General features: G+C 39.9%; 1 protein-coding gene across 2 annotated transcripts; it reads left to right on the forward strand.

The window, feature by feature from the left end:
* The first annotated feature begins 1434 nt into the window (after positions 1–1434).
* On the forward strand, positions 1435–19392 carry LOC141964495 (P2R1A-PPP2R2A-interacting phosphatase regulator 1). Of its 2 annotated transcripts, none has more exons than XM_074914967.1 (10): positions 1435–1853; positions 5340–5418; positions 8939–8995; positions 11003–11046; positions 11126–11180; positions 11614–11706; positions 12280–12368; positions 13027–13091; positions 14092–14188; positions 15347–19391. In XM_074914967.1, the coding sequence occupies exons 1-10, from the start codon at positions 1738–1740 to the stop codon at positions 15504–15506; spliced, it is 855 nt and encodes a 284-aa protein (XP_074771068.1). In that variant the 5' UTR covers positions 1435–1737; the 3' UTR covers positions 15507–19391. The 2 variants fall into 2 exon arrangements, with proteins under 2 accessions (XP_074771068.1, XP_074771067.1); XM_074914966.1 differs by having other exon boundaries at positions 1624–1853; positions 13030–13091; positions 15347–19392.
* The last annotated feature ends 628 nt before the right edge of the window (positions 19393–20020 follow it).

Here is a 20020-nt window from a genome sequence, read left to right on the forward strand (position 1 = left end):
AACCAATACATCGACCTACTGCCCACCCAGGGCTTACTATAGCCAAAAGAACATTAATGGGAATTACGTATATACAAGAGAAAGCAGGGACTGTCAAGGCGACCCTCAAAGGCCCGAGGAAGGTAATGAGACTGAGAAAAGGGGATGTGGCTGTGGGGAGAGTTGTGCTATGGCATAGAATGAGGTGAAAGATGGAATTGAGGAAATGGCAAAGAGCTGAGTGAAAGAGCACAAATCACAATGGCAACAGGAATTAAGAAAGGAGATAAATTGTTAAACAGAGCCTTGGGAGGACACGGGTGAAGGATGGCGGTTCAAAGTGGGGAAAAGGGAACTAGGAGAATGAGATAGGTGGGTACAGAGATACAGAGGGAATGGTGGACGTGAAGTTATGGCATGGGCAACAATGTGGGAGACCCGTGAAAAAAAAAAGTTTTAGCTATCTATTAGCTACCTTTCCTCTCTGGTTATTTTTGTTCTTAAAGACTGCCTGAAAATCTCACCTGGAATATAAGATAATGAAGAGCTGATGTCTGGGCCTGCAAAGAACCATCGGGTGTGTATCTGAGATGTGGCAATGGTTAGGTGTTGACTCTGATGCTTAGTTTTTCATATTTAATTAATTTAATATTGTAGCAATTAGAGAGTGCTAATGAACATATTTTAGACACCTATAATATTTACATCTGTTGTAAATATCTAGCTAGAGTTAGATAAAACTACTTAGATGGATGGGTACACGGCAACAGATATTGATACTGACACGTAAGTGCACAAGTGCAGTAATTGCTCTCTACAAGAATGTTTAGATTGGGCTTGACAGAAGCTGCTATTGAGTACAAAAATAAGAGTACAGATGTTTTATACCAGCAGAAAAATAAGGGCACAGATGTCTTCTCAGACAGAGAGCCGAGCTCCATGCGTGTGCCCTTAGCGGGGGGCTGGGCCCAGCCGCCGGCCTGGGCTCTCCCACATGCAGCAGCCGGGCCAGGCCACCTCGAGGAGGGGGCAAATGCGTTTTTAAGCTTTCTCAGCGCTTGGAGCTGAGGCTGTACATCTCCGGGCACAAGGGGAGCCCCGGCCCCGGCCCCGGCCGGCACCCCGCCCCGGCGGGCAGTCCCGCGGGCAGGCCGCGCCGGCCCCTCCTCGGTCACCTCACCTCAGCGGCGGCGGCTGCGCCTCTTCATCCCGCCTCAAGCCTCCCAACGATTTTTGGTCGTCCTCGCCGGGGAGGCTCGGCGGGCACAGCAGCACCACGGCCCCGGCTGGCCGCAAGCCCGGCGGCAAAGGGCCCCGGGGCCGCCCCGCCGCCAGCTCCCGCCGCCGCGGGGCCGCCGTGCGCATGCGCGCTGCCGCCGCGGGCCCCCCGGCTCGGGCCGCCGTGCGGGGCTCCCTGTGGCGCATGCGCGTGGCGGCGGGCGCGGGGCGGGGGGGGTGTCCGGCCCGAGGCGCTCGTTCCCCGCCGGAGGCGGCGGCACCGGCAGCTCGGCCACAGGCGGCTGGGGGAAGGGGCCGCCCCCCGGGCTGCCCCCGGCATGGGGCGCTGCTGGGGCCGCCCCCCTCGCCGGGCCCGGCGCGCCCCCGGACTCTGCCTGCGGCGCCGCCCGCGGGGCCTGTAGGGGCGGCCGCGCCGCGCCTGGCCGGGGGCAGCGGCGGCATGAGGAGCCGCTGCGGCCGCCGGCAGTGAATGGGCGTCGCGGCGGAGCGGGAGGAGCCGGAGCCGCCACCGCCGCCGCGATGGCTCAGGAGAAAATGGAGCTGGACCTGGAGCTGCCGCCGGGGAGCGCCGCGGCCCCGAGCGACGGGGGCGGCCTGAGGAGATCGAACAGCGCCCCCCTCATCCACGGGCTCAGGTGAGCGCGGCCCGGCCCGGCCCGCGGCGCCCGCCCCGCCCCGGGAGCGCCCTGCCCGGCGGGGACAAGGGGGGGGTTGGCGGCTCCGGTTGCAGCCCCGGCGGTTGCTCCGTGTTTCTCCGGGCCGGCCTGGGCGGTGTGTTGGTGCTGCGCAGCCCCGGGGTTGCCGCTGCCCGCCCGTCCCGTCCCGCCGCGCGGAGCCATGGCGATGCCTTGGGCGTGTGGGGAAGGGCGGGCTCCTGACCGCTGTCCCAGGCGGGGAGGGGGGTAATTTAGGTAAGGGTCCCCTCCGAGTGCCGGGGGCTGCAGGAAGGCCTCGGTAGACGTGCTGTAGCTTTATTAAAACGCGTGGTTTGTTTTCATCTGGGTCTGCTGTGTGTTGAGTAGCTGAGAAACATACAGTACGCAGCATCAAGGTTGTGGCCGTTAATACAGATAAAGTAGCGATCTGTGTAATTCTATAACGTTTCAAGTTTGTCAAAAAAAAATAAATCACCGCACTGTATATGATTACAACAGTAAATTATTTCAGAACAGTGAAGCAAATTCCTTGAAGAAGATCTTATCATGGGACCTTGAAAGATACTAAGTTTTACATCTTATGTAAAAGAATGTATCAGTTCTGATGTTTTTCTGGATGATACCGAGTTTGTTAGTATGTAATACTGGGAGAAACACAAGGAGTTGTGCAGACAATTTCTCTTGGATGTTGCCCTCGGCATGTGGCGGGTGGTATTTGCACGGGGGTTGGATGTTTGCCATGTGTTCCAGGTCTAGCTCTCATCAGCTGACAGGGCAGAGAGCAGCAGTCCTAGCCAAGGGCTAGGGGGAAAGCTCTCAGATATGCATGGTCACTTGTATAGTTTTGTGTTTGGGTAGGTTTGTGACTCAAAATGCTGCCTCTTGCCTCCTCTGGGCTGTTGTGAATTTGGGAGATAACCCCATCTGCTGTGTGGTGTGGCTACCATCTAAATTCAGGGTGGTCCATGTGATGTGACTAGTAATATGTCTACAATTTGGGAGAGCATATTGACAATAAACTTTTAAAACCATAGTATAATACGTAAGTGGGTTTTTTTCCCCTTAAACTTCATGTTTCTGAAAAGAGCTAGATATCAAGGAATGAACAAATCTCATCTTTCCTACCAAAATGCTTGACAGCACATTACAGTTCAAGGGAAATACTAATCCTTGCCTATTCAGTTATGATTTAATGTTAAATAAACATAATGGTGATTCTTTTACATAATCATAATGAAACAACTATCAGTTTACATTTCCATGCAGTGCACAAGTACTTTGAATGGCAGTGGTTCCTCAGGGAGATTTCTCAACAGGTAAACTAATTATGTAACTGAGACAAGATGTTTTTATCATCTCACCCTTTTATAAGTTGTTTCTTATAAACTGTGAGACCTTTTACTCATTTTAAAAAAAGAAAAAAAGGCATCCCATAACCATGCTATAAACAATTTATTTAATTCAGGGTTTAGTCAGGTAGAAGGGTAAGCCTGAGCTCTTGCCTTGGAAATGTGTATACACTATACATCAGGCATTTATACAAATTAAACTGAAATGCCATTGAACTAATTTGAGGTGGTTGCAGTGGTTTGCCTGTTAGTTAGGAATTTTCCAGCAGAATACTGTTTTTGCAAGATTGCCGTTCTTGGCAAGAAACTTCAGTTTTTTCCCAGAATGGCTTTGTTGGGTAAACTGAAACAAAAGCTCTTGCTCTTGAACAGCTTGCTTTTTCTAGTCCGCCTCCTGTTTTGACTTCTTCATTAGCAGTTTCAGTAAGGAGCTTGGAGAATGAGTTACTGTAGAGCCAGAGGACGTTTTTAAGTGGAATATTTTAGATCATTGAAGTTACCTTTCACAGAAATTTTGATTCTTGTCTTTGTGTCAAGTAAAATTGATTTTTAATGGAAACTTTAAGAATTTTCTGTCAAAGGTAAGTCTGAGATCTGACCAGCTCTCGGGTGTTTTTGCAAAGGAGATTGAAGGTAAGGATACTGTAGGGGTGTTTTTCTCTCCTTCTTCTCTTCTAGTTAGCACAAAATATTTGACTCTGCCTATAGTAGTGTGTTACAGAATCATTCCCACCTGTTTTCTCCATTCAGACCCAGGATTTCAGGATGTACTGTTTGTGTTATGTTTGCATACCAGCCAGCACACACTAAAAAGAAGTTGTAGCTGTTGGCCTCAGCCAGTAAATCTTATGTCTAAACATCAGGTCATGGATCTCTTAAATTTCTCCTGCTCCACCTCCTATCAAAGGGCAGCTGTTTGATCTCTTGTGGGTGTAAACTGAGTGAAACTTCTTTGAAAATGGTAAATGATGTCTGGTCATTTGTATTTGACGTTTTAGAGAAAGAGAGTCGATGCATTCTTTCTAGCAAAAAGCACAGTGCTTATGCCAACTGCTGTTGGCTTTTATTTCACAGTATGAGCTTTTTAAATTCTTTATTTACGGCTAGATAAAAGCTATCCAAAACTTATGTGTCTAATGTGCATTTTAAACTGGAGGATTCTGGTAGTGATGTGTCTTGAAAGTGCCTTATCATTATCAGCCTTCAGAACAACGTAATACTATTAGTCAGATTAGTTTTAAGAAACTATATTTGTGTAGCGCTTTTGTTCATCCCAAATTAGCAGCTGAAACAAAAAGATACAACCCAGTGACTTCTTGTAGTTTGGCTCTAATTACAGTCTTACATTTGGATCTGTTTGTCCATGCAGTTTCTTGGTGATTTTTAGGCATGGGGATTGTAGGATTTTGGCTCAAAGTTTTTATTCTACATGATTTATGTAATTTTTGCAGTCGCATTCATCAAGTGCTGATTAATGGCTGTTGATAACACTAGTGATGACCAGTGAACGTGCTTTAGGAATCAATAAAATGGAAGTTGCCTTGAGAAAGGAGCTCATTTTATATCAAATAATTAATCCTGTGTTATTTAAATGGATGCGCTGCTTCCTGGTTAGAAGCATGGCTCTGGTCAAAAGTCTTCGGGCTTTAAAAGCTCGTTTTACTGTATGTTTAATTTAATCTCTCCTGGAAAATAGTTCAGAGCTTAATAATGATCATAGTGGTAAGATTCATCAAGGTACGGTGGTTTTTTTATTCTATCACACTGAAGCTGGTTTCAGGTGCTGGTTATATGCCATTTATAAATTTGTTCTGTTGAATGATAACCGATATGCAAGCTGCAGCCATTCCAAACATAATAAATTCCCACAGAAATGATCAGTCTTAACAATTTTTTAAAGACTCAGTATGATTATTTAAAATCCCTAATTGAAGTGGCTGGGAATTTGGTTTCCACTTTCTGCCAACAAGCTAAAAGAGTTCTTATATACCTGTCTCTCTAGTGCTTTGTCTTGAAATGATAGCTGTCATAGCATTTGCAACTGAGCTTATAGCAAGAGGTACTTTTTGATAGGAAGGAAATGGCTTTTGCATTTGACAAGTGTTTCTTTTCACAGCGATAATTCACAGGTGTTCCAGCCTAACGTTTTGCGAACCCGCAGGAACAGTACCACAGTTATGAATCGTCATAGCCTGGTAAGAAAACTGTTAGACCAACTGCATTAGGTCTGAAGCAGAAGTGTGCAAACAGGATAAAACTAAAACAAGAAAATGAGATTGTAGTCTGTGAAACTAATATGACATATTTTCAGAAACAAGGCTCTAGACTGTGACATTAATATGCTGTAGCTATGGTGAAATGTTATTTATAGACCATTTGGCCTTGGAGAGTACTTATATTTCATTGTGATCATAACTTTGTTTATAAAATGCAAGCAGATGTTCTAAGATAGCATAAGAAAGGTAGTTCACAAAGAAGAATAATTATGTAGATGTGTTGTTCAGTAATCAATGTGTTAATCATTTCTAATGTTTAGAAAAAGGGAGGGCAGTGATGCTCTGATCTTAAAATTGCCTTTGATATAGTAATGACAGAATGGACTGTTGCAATCAACAACTGATATAACAAGATAGAATTCAAAAATTAATTATTTCATATCTTTTAAAGACACGCATTCATTATTTCAACTTTTGTCAGACTTCTGTTATTACAGCTCCAAATTTGAATTTTTAAAATATTAATCTAAACCCATGGTGCTTCAACCAGAATTATGGTCTGGTTTGTAATTCTGTTGGAGATGACAGGGAGGATGGAATTGAAAAGGAGTTTAGGGATTATCTAATCCTTCTGTGGTCTCAAAGGTAGATGACATCTACTTTGGTAATTAAATTTTACATTAAGTAGGTGATAAAGTATACTTCAAAAATCACTTTTTTTGTGTTTAGGAAAACTAATCCAAGTTTTATTGCAGTGTAATAAAGAGAGTGAAAAGACTCAGTAAGTGATTGAAATTTGTTAATTTAGTATTATAAGTACAGCTAAAATTTTGTTTTGTTGAACTTTGTGGAAAAAAAAATTGATTATTCTTTGTCTGATCTGTGTTGTGTTCACTGTCATGGGAACAATGGGAGCTGCTAAAATGCTCAGATAACTGAAGGTCATACTCTATCCAGCTCCATTTCAGGGCTGTTGTGGTTGTCCCAGTTGCTCAGCTGAATTCTAAAATCTTTGCTTTTTTGAGCAGCTTCTCTAAGTCTCAGACTCCAACTCTTCTATAACGATTACAGGGGCAGCTGTGCCATTTTGGCTGGGTCTTAATCTGCAGTTTTCTGACACTGAATGTAATTACTAAGGAAGGGTCAACTAGACTCAGTATCCTCTGTTTATTTCCTTCCAGAAGGTATCAGTAGCATCTAGTGAGTAAATGCTTTGGTGTGTTTTGTTTTGTTTGTGTGCTTGGGGTTTTCATTTTGTTTTGTTGTTTAAGCAAAGTATTTTAATCGGTGGTTAGATGTTTTGGTACTATTTCAGCAAAAGTTGATTTTTAATTTATTTTTTTAAATTATTTTTCTTTTTAACGTAGGTAAGGTCCCTGTTAGGGTTCACCGTGTGGCCCCACAAAGGCTGTGTTGGCAGAAGACAGGGGGCACTGCAGGGACAGCGATGGAAGGGCAGAGGCACGGGGGCAGGTGGCTGCTTTGGCAGTGCTGCCTGCCACACTGGCACTTCTGAACCTTTACCTTCAGTGAAAAAGACTTATCTAACATATGGGAGAAGGGGGGAAGGGAAAGGTCTTTCTCTCCATGCGATAGTCCCATGGATTGTAATGGGTTTTATTAAGCTTTGTGCTCTCCTTAAAACATCAGGGGTTTGCGTAGCAGAATTTTAATAAATGGGCTCAGGCTGCTTTAGCAAGTATCCCTTTAACAGCGACTTTTCCCTTTTGTTTTCACAAGAATGACGTTTCTTTTCACAATTAAGGGACTATGAAGGGGAAGAAGTGAGTTTTGAGCATTGACAAAGCAAGGATCATGACTTGCTGGAGAAGAGATGTAGGATCCAGTTAGTGGGTTTAGTTAGCGCATTAGATCCTGCAGAGGAACGCTTAACTTTTTGTCATTTTTATTTTATACTGTGAGCCACTGGTTTTGTATATACTCTATTAATGTCAAACCTAAAAGTATGTGGATCACAGTCATAAAATTTGAATATAATGAGCGGAACAAATGCATTTCTACTGTGGAGTGACAGAGTAAATAGTCAGGAATGTACTATTGTCCAAGTCCTTTTCTCTGTGTGAGAATCAAGGTCAACGCAAGGTCCACATTGGGTGGTACAGCTTGGAGGAATTTTTATTATGTGCACAGAATTTTTGGGAGCCTGGTATAATAGAAAGCTGACCTCACCTGGACTTAAGAAGTAGCAAATCAAGACATTCTAGCCATTAGACTTGAGTAGTATATATTACGATGGCTAAATTCTGGCACAAACATTGGACATCCTCTGTGTGAGCCTGATAGACTAATATCTTTTGTGAGAAGAAGGGCGTGATGTGTTGATGTTTGTTTTTTTAGAGGGAGGATTCTGGATGTATGAAGCATGAATAGTCTGTGATAGCTTACTATAACCTTTTGTGTAAGACAGCAAAATCTTTGTATTCTCCATAGCACTGATTAGAAGATGGTGCAGTAAATGGCTAACTGAATTTTTGTTAGTGCTCCAACTTTAGCATAATGAAAAGCTCTAGTAATGTTTTGCAGAGGGGATGAAGCTTCGTTCTGCATAAAGTATATAAACGCTATAAACAATGATAATACAAAACTTACTTGCTGAACACACATCTATTTTAAAAAGACACTTTGTTTTTTGGAGGGGTTGTCAGCGTACAGAGAAGTTAAACCTCTATTCAAAGCTTTAGCTTTTGATTTTTGATCCCTGAATATGTTATGACAAAAGTCAACTGAGGCTCAAACATTTGAGGGATGGGAAATACGTGAAAGGAAATTATATTTTGAGAAAATAATCACTTTTAATTACTTGGTTTTGAATATGCAGTTTTATATCATAGTATTCTAGTGACATCTTGATGCAAAACTTACAAAAGTAACAGAAGATCATTTTTAGTGACATCCTCCTGGATTTCACCTGAATTGATGAAGCTCTTAAGAAACCATAAGGAAGGTATTTAACTCTTTGTTAGCCTTCTAATAGATGATTTTTAATTTTTTTTTTCACCCGTCAAAGTACTAGTTTATAGGCAGACAACAATCCAGCACCCTTTTTGCACAATGGGTTGTTTTGCCTTTGTATTTTTAAAGGTTCTATTGGGGAGCCTTGTGGATCATTTAATGAAAATATTCTGGATCATTTATATGAAAGTGTGCAATGGTATAAATCAAGGGTGGCAGTGTGATAGTTAAAAGCAGATTAATTCTGTAGAAAAGGCTCTAAGTTCTAGTTGCCTGGAAATGAAGTGAAAGCCAGGCTGATAGCAGTTAGCATATGTGAGCATACAAAGCAGAATAATATTATGTTCTTGTAAGTAATTAATGTAGTTTATATATATATTGAGAATGTTATAAATTATTTGGCTTTTTTGTAATTACTTCTGTTTTGTTTGGGATAGCACTATAGATTGTTTACTAATATTTCTGCACCTTTCCTTCTCCTGTAGTTTCTAAGTGTGTTTCAATTGTATGTGACTTTGTTTCGCAGTTTGTGCCATCATCCCCTATCCGTATTCCTAGCAGCCGTCTTCATCAAATCAAACAGGTAAGCACAGATTCTAATTTTTTTGACATTTTCGATTTTTTTATGTGATTGGTGTTTTTGCAGTTAATGTGTCATGTCCTTCAAAAGGCTATAGATTTTCCTTTGTATACAGAGTCTGCTGAATTCTATCACTTCAAAGTATTTTTGAAAGTAAAGGCTGTATCTTGTCTGCAGAGTTCTAAATTTTATAAAGTAGAAGGCATCTTATAGAGAGAAGAGGATTTGAGCAGGAAGAAAAATCTTAAGATGGACATTTTATAAAGGAAACCTTGAACGTAAACCCTTAGGGTAAAGTTCCACCAAGTTTTGGCAGTAGTGCAAGCATAAATATTCAGGGCCAATAACAAAGTGTTCCTTAACTTGTGTTGGCATAGGACTTCTGCGCAGCCAGAAAAGGAACTGGATAAGGAAGAACTCTGCCTAAAAAATAGCTTGGACTCTTCTGGCTGGGCTATTTTTCATCTGTATAATTTTCTTATCCAGATCACTGTACTTGTGCTGTCACAGCATGAGCAGAGGGGGAAGGGCACCAGAGCAAACAGTTAGGAACGAGGGGGGTGTGGCAAATATCTGAGTAGGCTTAAATAGCACTGCTACCAGACGGCAGACCGCAGTCTGAAGACACCAGTTTTAAAATCAACAAGCTCAAACTTTTGTGGCTCCTCCATTTTAGATGGCCACTTTTTGACAGTAGAATGTTTATACAATTGCCTTGAAGATACTTGATTTTTTTTTTTTTAATATATAGTATTTTTTTAACTTGCTAGTTTCTAATGAATAGACTTGGTTTTTACAGGGTGAAAAGTAAGAAAACAGTTTAATGCTTTGCACAGCATTTTCAGAGTGTGGTGTCTGATGGAACCTACTTCTACTTCCCACCTCAGATATTTAAGGTGCATTAATCCTGAAAAAATCCAACTGCTTGCTTTCATTATGTAAATAAATTACTGGCTTAAAGAGACTCTGAAGCACTCAAGCCAGTTGTAGAGCTGTTTTTATCAGTAAAAAAAAGTTTAGGATTAAAATGTAAATGATGAGAGCAACAGGATGAACTACCATGGCTCTGTTGCTATATTACATGAAGTAAAGTTCATTTTTTTTGAAAATACTTCTGTATTCATAATTGTTCTATACACTTATTGAAGTGAACAATGACATTTCATAATTTGTATTTGATCATTAATTTCACAAGTTGAAATTCCATGTCCTATATGGCACAGATGGAAACCCATGTGATTTATTTCTGATGTCTTTCAAATCTTGGCAAATAATCACACAGTTGAACTATGCTAGTAAGACTCTTCCTACATATGATGAAGATTGTGAAGATATTTAGTTGAACTTTTATTCCTGAACTGGACTGAGTTAGGGAATGTACTCATTCACTCAACAGGCTGGATAGCATTCAGTTAGGTTTAAGGAATAGTGTCTACGTATGAGGAGATTGAGTCAAGTTTGTACTTTAATTTGGTGTTAATATTTAGTTTAATGTTGCACCTTTGATCCATTTTAGTAATATTTTATGATTGTTTTAGGGAAAAAACCCACCAAATCCTAAATTCATTGTGTGTAGTGCACTGTATTACAAATGAAATGCTGACAAGCGTCTAGTTAGTTACTAATCCATAAAATAAGGTAAGAAGCCAGCCATGTGTTTAAGGATTATCTGTACTAGTTTCCACTTTGTGAAATATTATTATGCAAGACTCATACTCTAACGTGTACAGAATTTTCGCTTCATATTATCATTACCTCTTCCATAGTAATGAAAATAAAGCTACTTGATTAAAACCAAACTCCCCTAAGCACTTCTGTGATGGTGTCTCTTGCTACATTTCTTTCCTATCCTCTCTTCCTCACTCATTTTCATGCAGTGAGAGCTTAAGGTTCTTGTTGCTTAACTGAGTTGAATTAAATTTTCAGCATACTGAAGTGAAATTAAATGAGCTTTTCTGATTTGCTATAGCAAAGCTTTTTTTTTTTCTTTTTCATCTGCTAATCTTTTAGGAAGAAGGAATGAATCTGATGAACAGAGAAACAGTACGTGAAAGGTAAGCATTAAGGCAAACTAGAATACTTTATGTAGTCTTCTATAGGCCTGGGACAATACATTTCTTTTCTTCTTTTTAGAGAAGTGCAAGTAGCAATGCAGATGAGCCACTCATGGGAGGAGAGCTTGAGCCTGGTAATGCATTCATGCTTTAATTTGTGTTTCTATTGTCAGTATCAGGACACTAGAGACTCTTTCATGTCAACATTTTCTCTTATAGTTTGACCTACAATTAAGGTGTTAGTATATCACTGCTTTTGATCAGCAATTTTTCACGCTAACAAAGCATAGAATTATCAGTTGTTCGAGGATACACGTGGGTTCTTTGGGTTGGTATGTCAAAAGAAAATTGCATGGTTATCCGCCTGTTCAGATTTTCTTCCATGTTCTGATACTCACCAATAATATTAAAGGCTTTTGTTGTTGTTGAGTGTGAGCTCATAAATGGCTACCTAAAAATTATTAATGTGATGGAGGAAACTTTGGGATCTTATTCAAGTCCACACCAATCAGTCCTTTCCATGTTAGGGTATTTGCTCATAAGATTAATTGTATGTACTATTTACAGAGCGACAATGATTTTGAAAAATCATCATCACCAAAGCAAGTAGACTTTGTCCCAGTTTCTCCAGCTCCTTCACCTACTAGAGGAATAGGGAAGGTGAGCAAAATGTGTGGTAATAATGGTTTTGTCTTGAGCAGTGCTAAATAAATTCAACCAAATCAGCAGCAAAAGATTAAGCCACCTGCTCCTTTCTACCTTGGCTGCAAACAAGAAACTAGAATAAGAAAGAAAAAAAACCAACAAACCAACAAAACTAAAACCTTCAACCAGAAAATACCAGCTAGCAGTTGCACATCTTGTGAATGTGCATTTCTGTGGAGTGTTCAACTGTTAATCTGTGGTTAATAAACCTTATTCTTTATTTGCCTTCCTCTTGAAATAAGAGGAAGGGACATACATTCTTATTTTATGAACCACAGTCTATTTAACCAGACTATGGTGAAATAAATCCTTGTCAACTTGCATGTATTCTGCATCAAAGTGGAATCTGTCCAATTTTTATTTTTTCCCCTCAGTAACAAGAAGTGGTGTCTCAGTACACCCATCCATATTGACTGGTTGCTTAAATTGATAGTGGGTTGCTTATTTACCTGGGATAAAGATCAGTAGTTGCCATATGGGTGTGATACAGTGTTTATATGGAAATAACTCAAACTGTTTTACTCTCAGCAATGTTTCTCACCATCTTTGCAAAGTTTGGTGAGTAGCAGTGGATTACCTCCAAGTCCTAGCCCAAGTCCAACGAGGCGATTTTCAAGGTAACTACCAGATCTTATCAATAATAGAAAATTGGCATAGCTTGTTCACAGCAGGCTTATGAAATACCAGAATTTGTTACATGCAAAATTGATTTCTGATCAAAAATACGACTTTATATATTCATGTAAACTTCAGGTTTAACAATGCTCTAAAATATTTCTTAAAATCCTCATGTCATAACGCTGGGAGAGTGGACTGCATTGTGCATCTGTGTAGTCTCTGTATTGCTCTTAATCATATCTTCAGTAACTGAACTGGATTCTCAGGGGCAAAGGAAACCCCGAACAAACAGGTTTAGGGTTTGTTACTGATTCTGGTTTTAGTTTCATTGAATGTTGTTTTGAGTGATGTGGGCATACAGTTAAACTTTATTAGGCCCTAACAGTTCAGCAAAGTACTGCCTGTCAGCTGTGATCTAGCCAGTGCCCACATGTGAGCTTTCAGACTGCCCCAGCTGTGAAATAATGTGACTAAGTTTTTTCTGTTAAGATTTTTCTTCAGAAAAAAACCCCACAACTTTAGATAAGCTGTTTTAATGCCTGTTTTCTTAGTGTTTTCTAGCACCTAGTAGTTTATTTGAATATCTTTTGATACTTTACATGTTTTTAGACTTCTTTTCTCAATGGTGATATCAGTATAGCATATGCCTTCTTTTAGCAGGAGAAGCCAGAGTCCAATTAATTGTATTCGGCCAAGTGTTCTTGGGTCAATAAAAAGAAAAGGTACAGTATTTGGTTTTGGCTAATATGCTAATGTGTTGATTTTACAATAATTTGTGTAGCTTTCCTCATAATTCTGTTCTGTTGGCTGATACCTCAAAGAGTGACTAGAAATAGTATTACAGATGAGCAAATAAATGAAACTGTTTGTAGGGATAAAACAGAGATAAATTAACTTTTACTATTTCATAAAACTAACAGTTGTTCTAATACTTCTCCATTAAGAAACTAAAGTAACTTGTTTAACAAAATGTGAAATATACCAATAGCTGTATTTCTTAAATAGAGGATTTTGGAAGTCCTGGCTAACTGAAGTGCACAGGTACTGTAGATTTAAAATCACCCTTCAATACCAAAAATTGGTGCAGAGACCTGTTAGACACCTTACAGCTCTACTGGGAAATGTTTCTCTATCTTTCTACGTTTTTCTTCAAGTTTAACTCCTGGTTATTTTATTGTATCTGTTTTGATATCTTCATGCTTCACCTTTGTAACAGAACGCTTCTGGCTCTGAGGCAGCTTTTAAAATGCTTTTATCTGAGTTTTGTCATAGTCTATTTAAGTATATATCTATCCTCTCTTCTACTGTATTTGGAAATCAAAGTCAATATATAAGTTTAGTGATAATCCTGGACCTTGTTTTTATTGATTGCAAGAGGAAAACAAGCTTTCCTTGCTCTCAGCTTCTCTACCTTGGTGGAGCTAGTCAGTGAACTATAGCCAAGTAAACAACCAAAAAGATTATTCTTTGCTACTAAAAAATAAATACCCGATATCTACACCTCAGCTCATAACCCACTAAACTTTCCTGAAGTTTGGACCAAAATGTTTCCAAGAAATAGTCTTTAAAATTTCAGCATTGAATTTCTGTGTTTTACATATAACACTTGATCTATTGTAACAAGTTTGAACCTCTGTTCTGTTTGCTCTGTAGAAGTACATAGAAAGTAGATTTTAGTTTAGATGAGTACTGATTTTTATCACTCCTTATCTCTTACCAAAGGTGTAACAGAGATAGAAGATCATCCAAAAAGATTATTCCAAGGATCCACCAACATGCTTACCCCTGACGTTTCGCATCAGGTGGACCTTGGGGGATGGTAAATGCTGTGCTATTTATTGTGTTGATTTCTTCAGAAGCACTGCAAGTCTGTCTTCATCTACCAATGATCATGTCTGAAGTTGTTGGGGGTTTTTATTATGATTATATATGATTAATACAGACATCCCATAATTTTGAAGCACTGAAATTATCACAGTAAAAAAGCGATGATGTTCACGACAATTTTACAATTTCTAGGACTGACTGTTAACATGCTTCACATATATGGGAGTTGAGTACGTTTAGGAAAAGATACCTCATGGCTGGCAATTTTTGGAGTCTAGCTTCAAGTTGCAATCAAATATAAATGCTAATGCTTGTGGGTGGATTGGGTTTTTTACTTATTTTTCTCTTTGCTCATAGTCATATAGAAAAATTAGTCTGTCTGTCCCTGCCTGCTGGGAGGAGATAAAGTACTACATAAAAAATCGTAACGACTTGAAATAGCAAGGGATTTTGATTTAGTGTTTTAGTCAAGAGGTCAGTAATACAGGGTGTGCCCCCACAACTATCAAGACAGGATTGTTCACAGTACATTTGTCCTTTTTGCCTCTCGGCCAACATACATAGCAGTGCACAAGCTTTGAGTCCATTGCAGTGGCAATAATAAAATAGATGTTTTAAAGGTACTTTAAAAACATACCTTTTCACACACCCTGTTCATATTAGGCATAGCAGTGCAGGTTCAGTTGCTGCATCTTGGTTTAGGAGATGGTAATTTTTAAAAACACGTTGATGCTATCACTAATAATAGGTCACCTATAGTTCTGATTTTGTGTCCTGTGAAATATGTAGTTAGTGGTACAACTGAAGTATGAGTGTTTATTGTCAGCTCTCCTGACACAAGAGGCCTCTGGATATGTGCTAGCCCAGGACCTTGTAGGAGATGGGGTGAAGCTTTGCAGTGAACTGCTCAGCCAGATGCTTCTAATCTGTACCCCGTTTCTGGGTCAGCTGAAGGAGGAATTTGGCAGAATGTTATCTGTTTGGGAGTGACTGCAAAGAGTGTAGTTGCATATTTATTTTAAATCATGGGGCTTACTCTTCCTTCAGAGATGCATATTTGTTTTTAAAATGGTTTTAGACTGAATGGAAGCAAGTATTTGAAACTCACCAGAAAGAGTACCTCATTTCTCCTATCTTGCTCTGTTTTCAGTCTGTCGTCACATGCTCTTGATGACAACAGAAGCAGTGCAGGCTCTTCCTGTGACTCACCAGCTGAAGTCAGCACCAACACAGACTCTCCAGTCTCACTTTCTGACTCCAGATCTCCTTTCTTACCAGTAGATCTTACGGCTAAGTTACCTATTAATTAAGAAGCAGAACTCTGCTAATGGACACCGAGAAACAGGCTGGATATCAATAAGACTTTCTGTTGTGTGTAACTGATTCTGTTCCTCATAGGAACTTCCAGAAATGTCGTTATTTCTACAAAACTTGCAGAATAGTTCCTTGAGGAGGAATTCACGTTTCTAGTGATTTGTATGACATTTACTAAAATACAGTAAGCATTTGGATTGCAAACATATCTGATGCTAATATCAGTAAGCAAGCTGTTGATTTACAGTTGATATTGTCTTGTTGGCATAAGTTACAAATACTATATGTACATTCTGCTTGTAGAAGACTTGGCTTTCCAACAGCCAACAGGCAGTGTCCTCACTAATATAAAGTGGTGCTTATGTAGTAGCAGATAACTTTCACATTTGTCCTCAGTCTGAAACCAATGAAGCAGCTTACTAATTTTTTATTCCCCAAGTGTTAGATATTTTGTGGTTTTGTTCTTCATATGAAAGGGGGAATACTAGGGGGGGAATTGATTCTTGTGTTGTATTATGATTGGCTGTTAATCAATTCTGTGTTCTAATAGGTGTCAAAAGAACAAGTTGGTGAATTGTCAACTTAAATTTATATGTTGGATTTTATTCATAATCATGACTGCTGTTGTGACTAAATCTAAATTAGGTGTGGAACATTCTCCTGGGGTTTTGTATTGGTTTGGGTTTTATTTCCCTATTTATATGATATGTTAGAGTGGTAGATGTTTTTTTACAGGCCTTTTAATAGGGAAAAATAGTAATGGTTGGAACAAAACACTAAATCCTGAGGTTTTAGTATTTCAGAAGTGCATTATCTTAACAGACAGTATTTGTCCTCATATATGATATGACTTCTGGGCAAATATACTGAGAAATCTTTAATGCCTCTTTACAGGCTGAGGCAACCAGACATGTTTAATCTGTGTTTAATCTCCTGATATCACTTCCTGTAACAATAGCATCAGGTTATTTCTGCTGTTGAAAGCTGATGCTGATTGAAAGACTAGAATTTGGTAATCAGGGATGTTTCAGGATTCTTGTACTACGTTTGAAAAGTCAGTGGGTTGAGGCATCCTGATTTCAACTCTGAAATTCCCCAGACAGGAGGAAAAATCTGCAAACTCCACCATAGCTGTTTCAGATTTTCCCGTGGCAACCTTACTGTGGTTGTTGACTCCTGTTCTACAGTTGAACTTCCCCAGCTGAGTCCCCTTTTGTACGTGTGTATGCATCTGTACTATGTGGTTTCAAGCCTTCTCTCCAGAAAGGTTAATAATGAAGCAAAATGTTTTATTTTTAAACACTAAATCTTTGTAATGTGTAATAAAGTGAGAAAAGTATGGAAACTTCCTTGAGTAGGAGAAGAGCCCACTCTGAGTGCTGCTGCGGAAGAGTCACATGGATGAAGCTTTGATTGACAGCAGCCATCAAAATTAGAAACGGACAACTTGGAGTGCAAAGACCTGGTGACCTGAGGACCAATGACCAGTTTCTGTATGTCCTTACTGTAGAAAGAAAATAGAATGTATTTAATAGTTTTGCTCAGTTCAAGTAAGAAATGACATGTTTACTTCTGATTTCATTCCTCTTAAATTATTGTAGTAGTCAACTTTCTGATTGCAGTTCCTTTTTAAATTCAGACTGCCCCTCATCCCCGTGGCAGATGGACAAGCTTGTGTTTAATGTCTGTTTGCCCCCTGTCTGATAGGGCAGGGTTTCGTTTCGCAATTTCAGGTATGTGCCAAAGAGTTGCTGTGCGTTCACTCTTGCGGTGAGGGCAAGACTTTTTTTTAAAATCTTGCTTATTTCTTAAGAATGAACCCCCTGGTGTCTCTTCCAGTCTTTTTTAAAAGATGCATCAGTGGAGCGGTTTAATAGTTGCGTGTGGGTCAACTTGTCTCTTCTGTTGAATATTTATGCTGTTTCTCAAATAAGTGCCAATAAATGGAAAAATAAATGTGTGTTGCTATTTCTGCACTTTGTTAGAAAGGTAACCATATTCTTGTTTTAATCTGTGATGTAGTGTTTTTCTTTTTAAATCAGAGTGTCTATTGTAACCCAGCCTAGTTTACATTTAAGTTGGCCTTAAAACCTGCAGCAGACTTTTCTGTTTTCCTAGTGCAATGCTGTCTTAAAGTTCTGTGACAACTCTAGGAAAACCAAAGAATAAAACCAAACATTTTCGAAAGACTTTAATAGCTAAGCATGCACCTAGTTTATACCTAGAGAAAGTTGTGGTGAAATCGTTTGGAAGATAGAAGCTACAGCTGGCTGGTGGACAGTATTGAGGCTCTTTCCTCCCTTGTGGGAAGAAGTGGGGAGTCTTTGTGGTTTGCCTTAATAAGGCAATTAATGCTGTTGGAGAAGAGAGGAATAGTTACATATCTGCAGTTGTTCCTTTTCCTGCTTTTGCAAAGCAGAAATCGCTTTGAACTTGTGGAAAAAAGCATCTCAACTCCTTGTCCATCCATGTCATCAAGAAGCTGTAGTTTTGTGCCCTGGAGCCACAGACACATATAGTTTGGGGGTTTTTTTCACTGAAATGAAATACTAACTTCTGGAATGAAATTATCCTGCAAAATATGTATCTGGATTCAGGGAATTAATGCACATAATCAACCCTGTACTCACATAGTAACTCATGCTGTTAATATTATCTCTGTTTTACTAATTCTCTATTTCCTCATGGAAATGAATATTGAAGCTTTGCTTGATTAAGTGTTATGGTTACAGGACTATTGCATATGATGTTCCTTAACTGATCTGAGTTTATATTACAAGTGTCAATGCCTTTATCTTCCTCTGAGAAGAAAGGGGCAGCTTTCTCGTCTCAGTCCATGTTGAAAGTATTATGATCATGACTATATATATATATACAAGAACAATATATAAGTATATATTATATATAAAGTTTTCTTATTCTGCAACTCTTTTGGGGCATACAGCTGTTTCTCTCCAGGATTCGGCCACTCCTTGAATGGCACCCTTCCAAAGTCAAGCTTGTGATCAGCACTTGATTGGTCTGGTTGAAAACTATCCTGTAGGATTTATTGGCAGTTAAATCATGTCTTGGGCCAGGGTGTCTTCCTTGACAGCTGATAGGTGTTTTTCTTCCTTCCACCTTCTCCAGAATGACATAGTTGCCGAGGGAACATTGATAACCGTGCCAGTGCTCAGGGGGACTGTATTTTTGGAATGAGCGCTTCAGTGGTTACTGCATTTAGCAGAGGAATAGATACTTCACACTAGAACAGAGGTACAAATGCCAGGAAAAATGAGCCTGTGCATCAGCCAGATTAACTTGCTTGGATCTTCTATGTGTTGTCAGCAAGCCAGCTGATCTGAATACCCAACAGCTGCCCACGGTCCTCCTGAGATTAGTGTGAGAAATTAATCCTAAATTTGTTCTTCACACCTTTCTTCAGAAAACTTGAGTGTAAATGATCACCAACCCATACAAACAAAACAGGTCTCCAAAGTCTTGTATTGGTGAGACAGATATTTTGATTTATAAATCTGTATTGTGGTTCTACTATTAGTGGTGTGTTTGTGAGTCCAGCCCTGCTACTGTGAGATCTTTTGCTAGTGAAGTGACTAAAGGCAGGAGCGACCTCTGGAGCTCCCTCCGCCAGCTTCCAGCTTGAGAACAGCTTGTGCATTTCTTAGCAGTAGTCATTTCAGAAATGTTCACTTTATGCTGTTGTGTTCTTGCATATGTTGGAGTCGTAACTCATTTACTTAAAATAGAGAGCTTCAGGAGTCATAATTAAAATGTGTGAGCTCTTCATATCCTGTTTTAAGCAACCTTTCTCATCATCAACTGGCAGATGGAGTTTAAGTTGATCCCTCTTCTCCTGGAAGCACCAAGTTAAAATATTTGTAAATGTAATTGAATGTTTACAGCTACAGTACAATAATTAAAACCTTACTGATCTGAAGAGGAGCACTTGGCTTGCAAGAGTCCTTTTCAATAACTGGATGCAAAAATTGTCACCTGACATTCTTTATTTGGTGTCTGTTTCCTAAGGGTACGTCTTGGCTGATTGTTTTTTTTACCGCTAACAGGAGAGTTTTCCCATTTCCGTGTACTTGGTATGAGCATCCTTGTTTGATAAACTTGAGACCGGTTGACAGCCAGCCTAGCCCTTGGTCAGGAGCTGCCTTTCCTCTGTCACGGTGGACTCCAAGCAGACAGCCACCTTACATCTAAAAGACCCAGACCCCATGTACATGCTGGAAGGGAGAGATTGCTTCCTCTGTTGGGGTTTTGTGGTAGAAGCACGAGTGGGGAGGGGGAAAAGGTAAACAACTGAAGGAGAATAACCGTGTTTGACTTTCAGTAGCTGGCTCGGGAACAGTAATTTCAGAGGGGGGAGGAGTTGAGTGCACTGAAACCAAAACCAAACATGGCCTCTTTGTGCTGGTTCCCCTCTGTGTCTGAAGGAACTGGAGAATTCCCCAATCCCATGAGGATTCCTCAGACAAATCTGGCATTTATCAAATTTTAAATT

The sequence above is a fragment of the Athene noctua genome, chromosome 11, assembly GCF_965140245.1.
Source record: "Athene noctua chromosome 11, bAthNoc1.hap1.1, whole genome shotgun sequence".
In the NCBI taxonomy this organism is placed as follows: domain Eukaryota; kingdom Metazoa; phylum Chordata; class Aves; order Strigiformes; family Strigidae; genus Athene; species Athene noctua.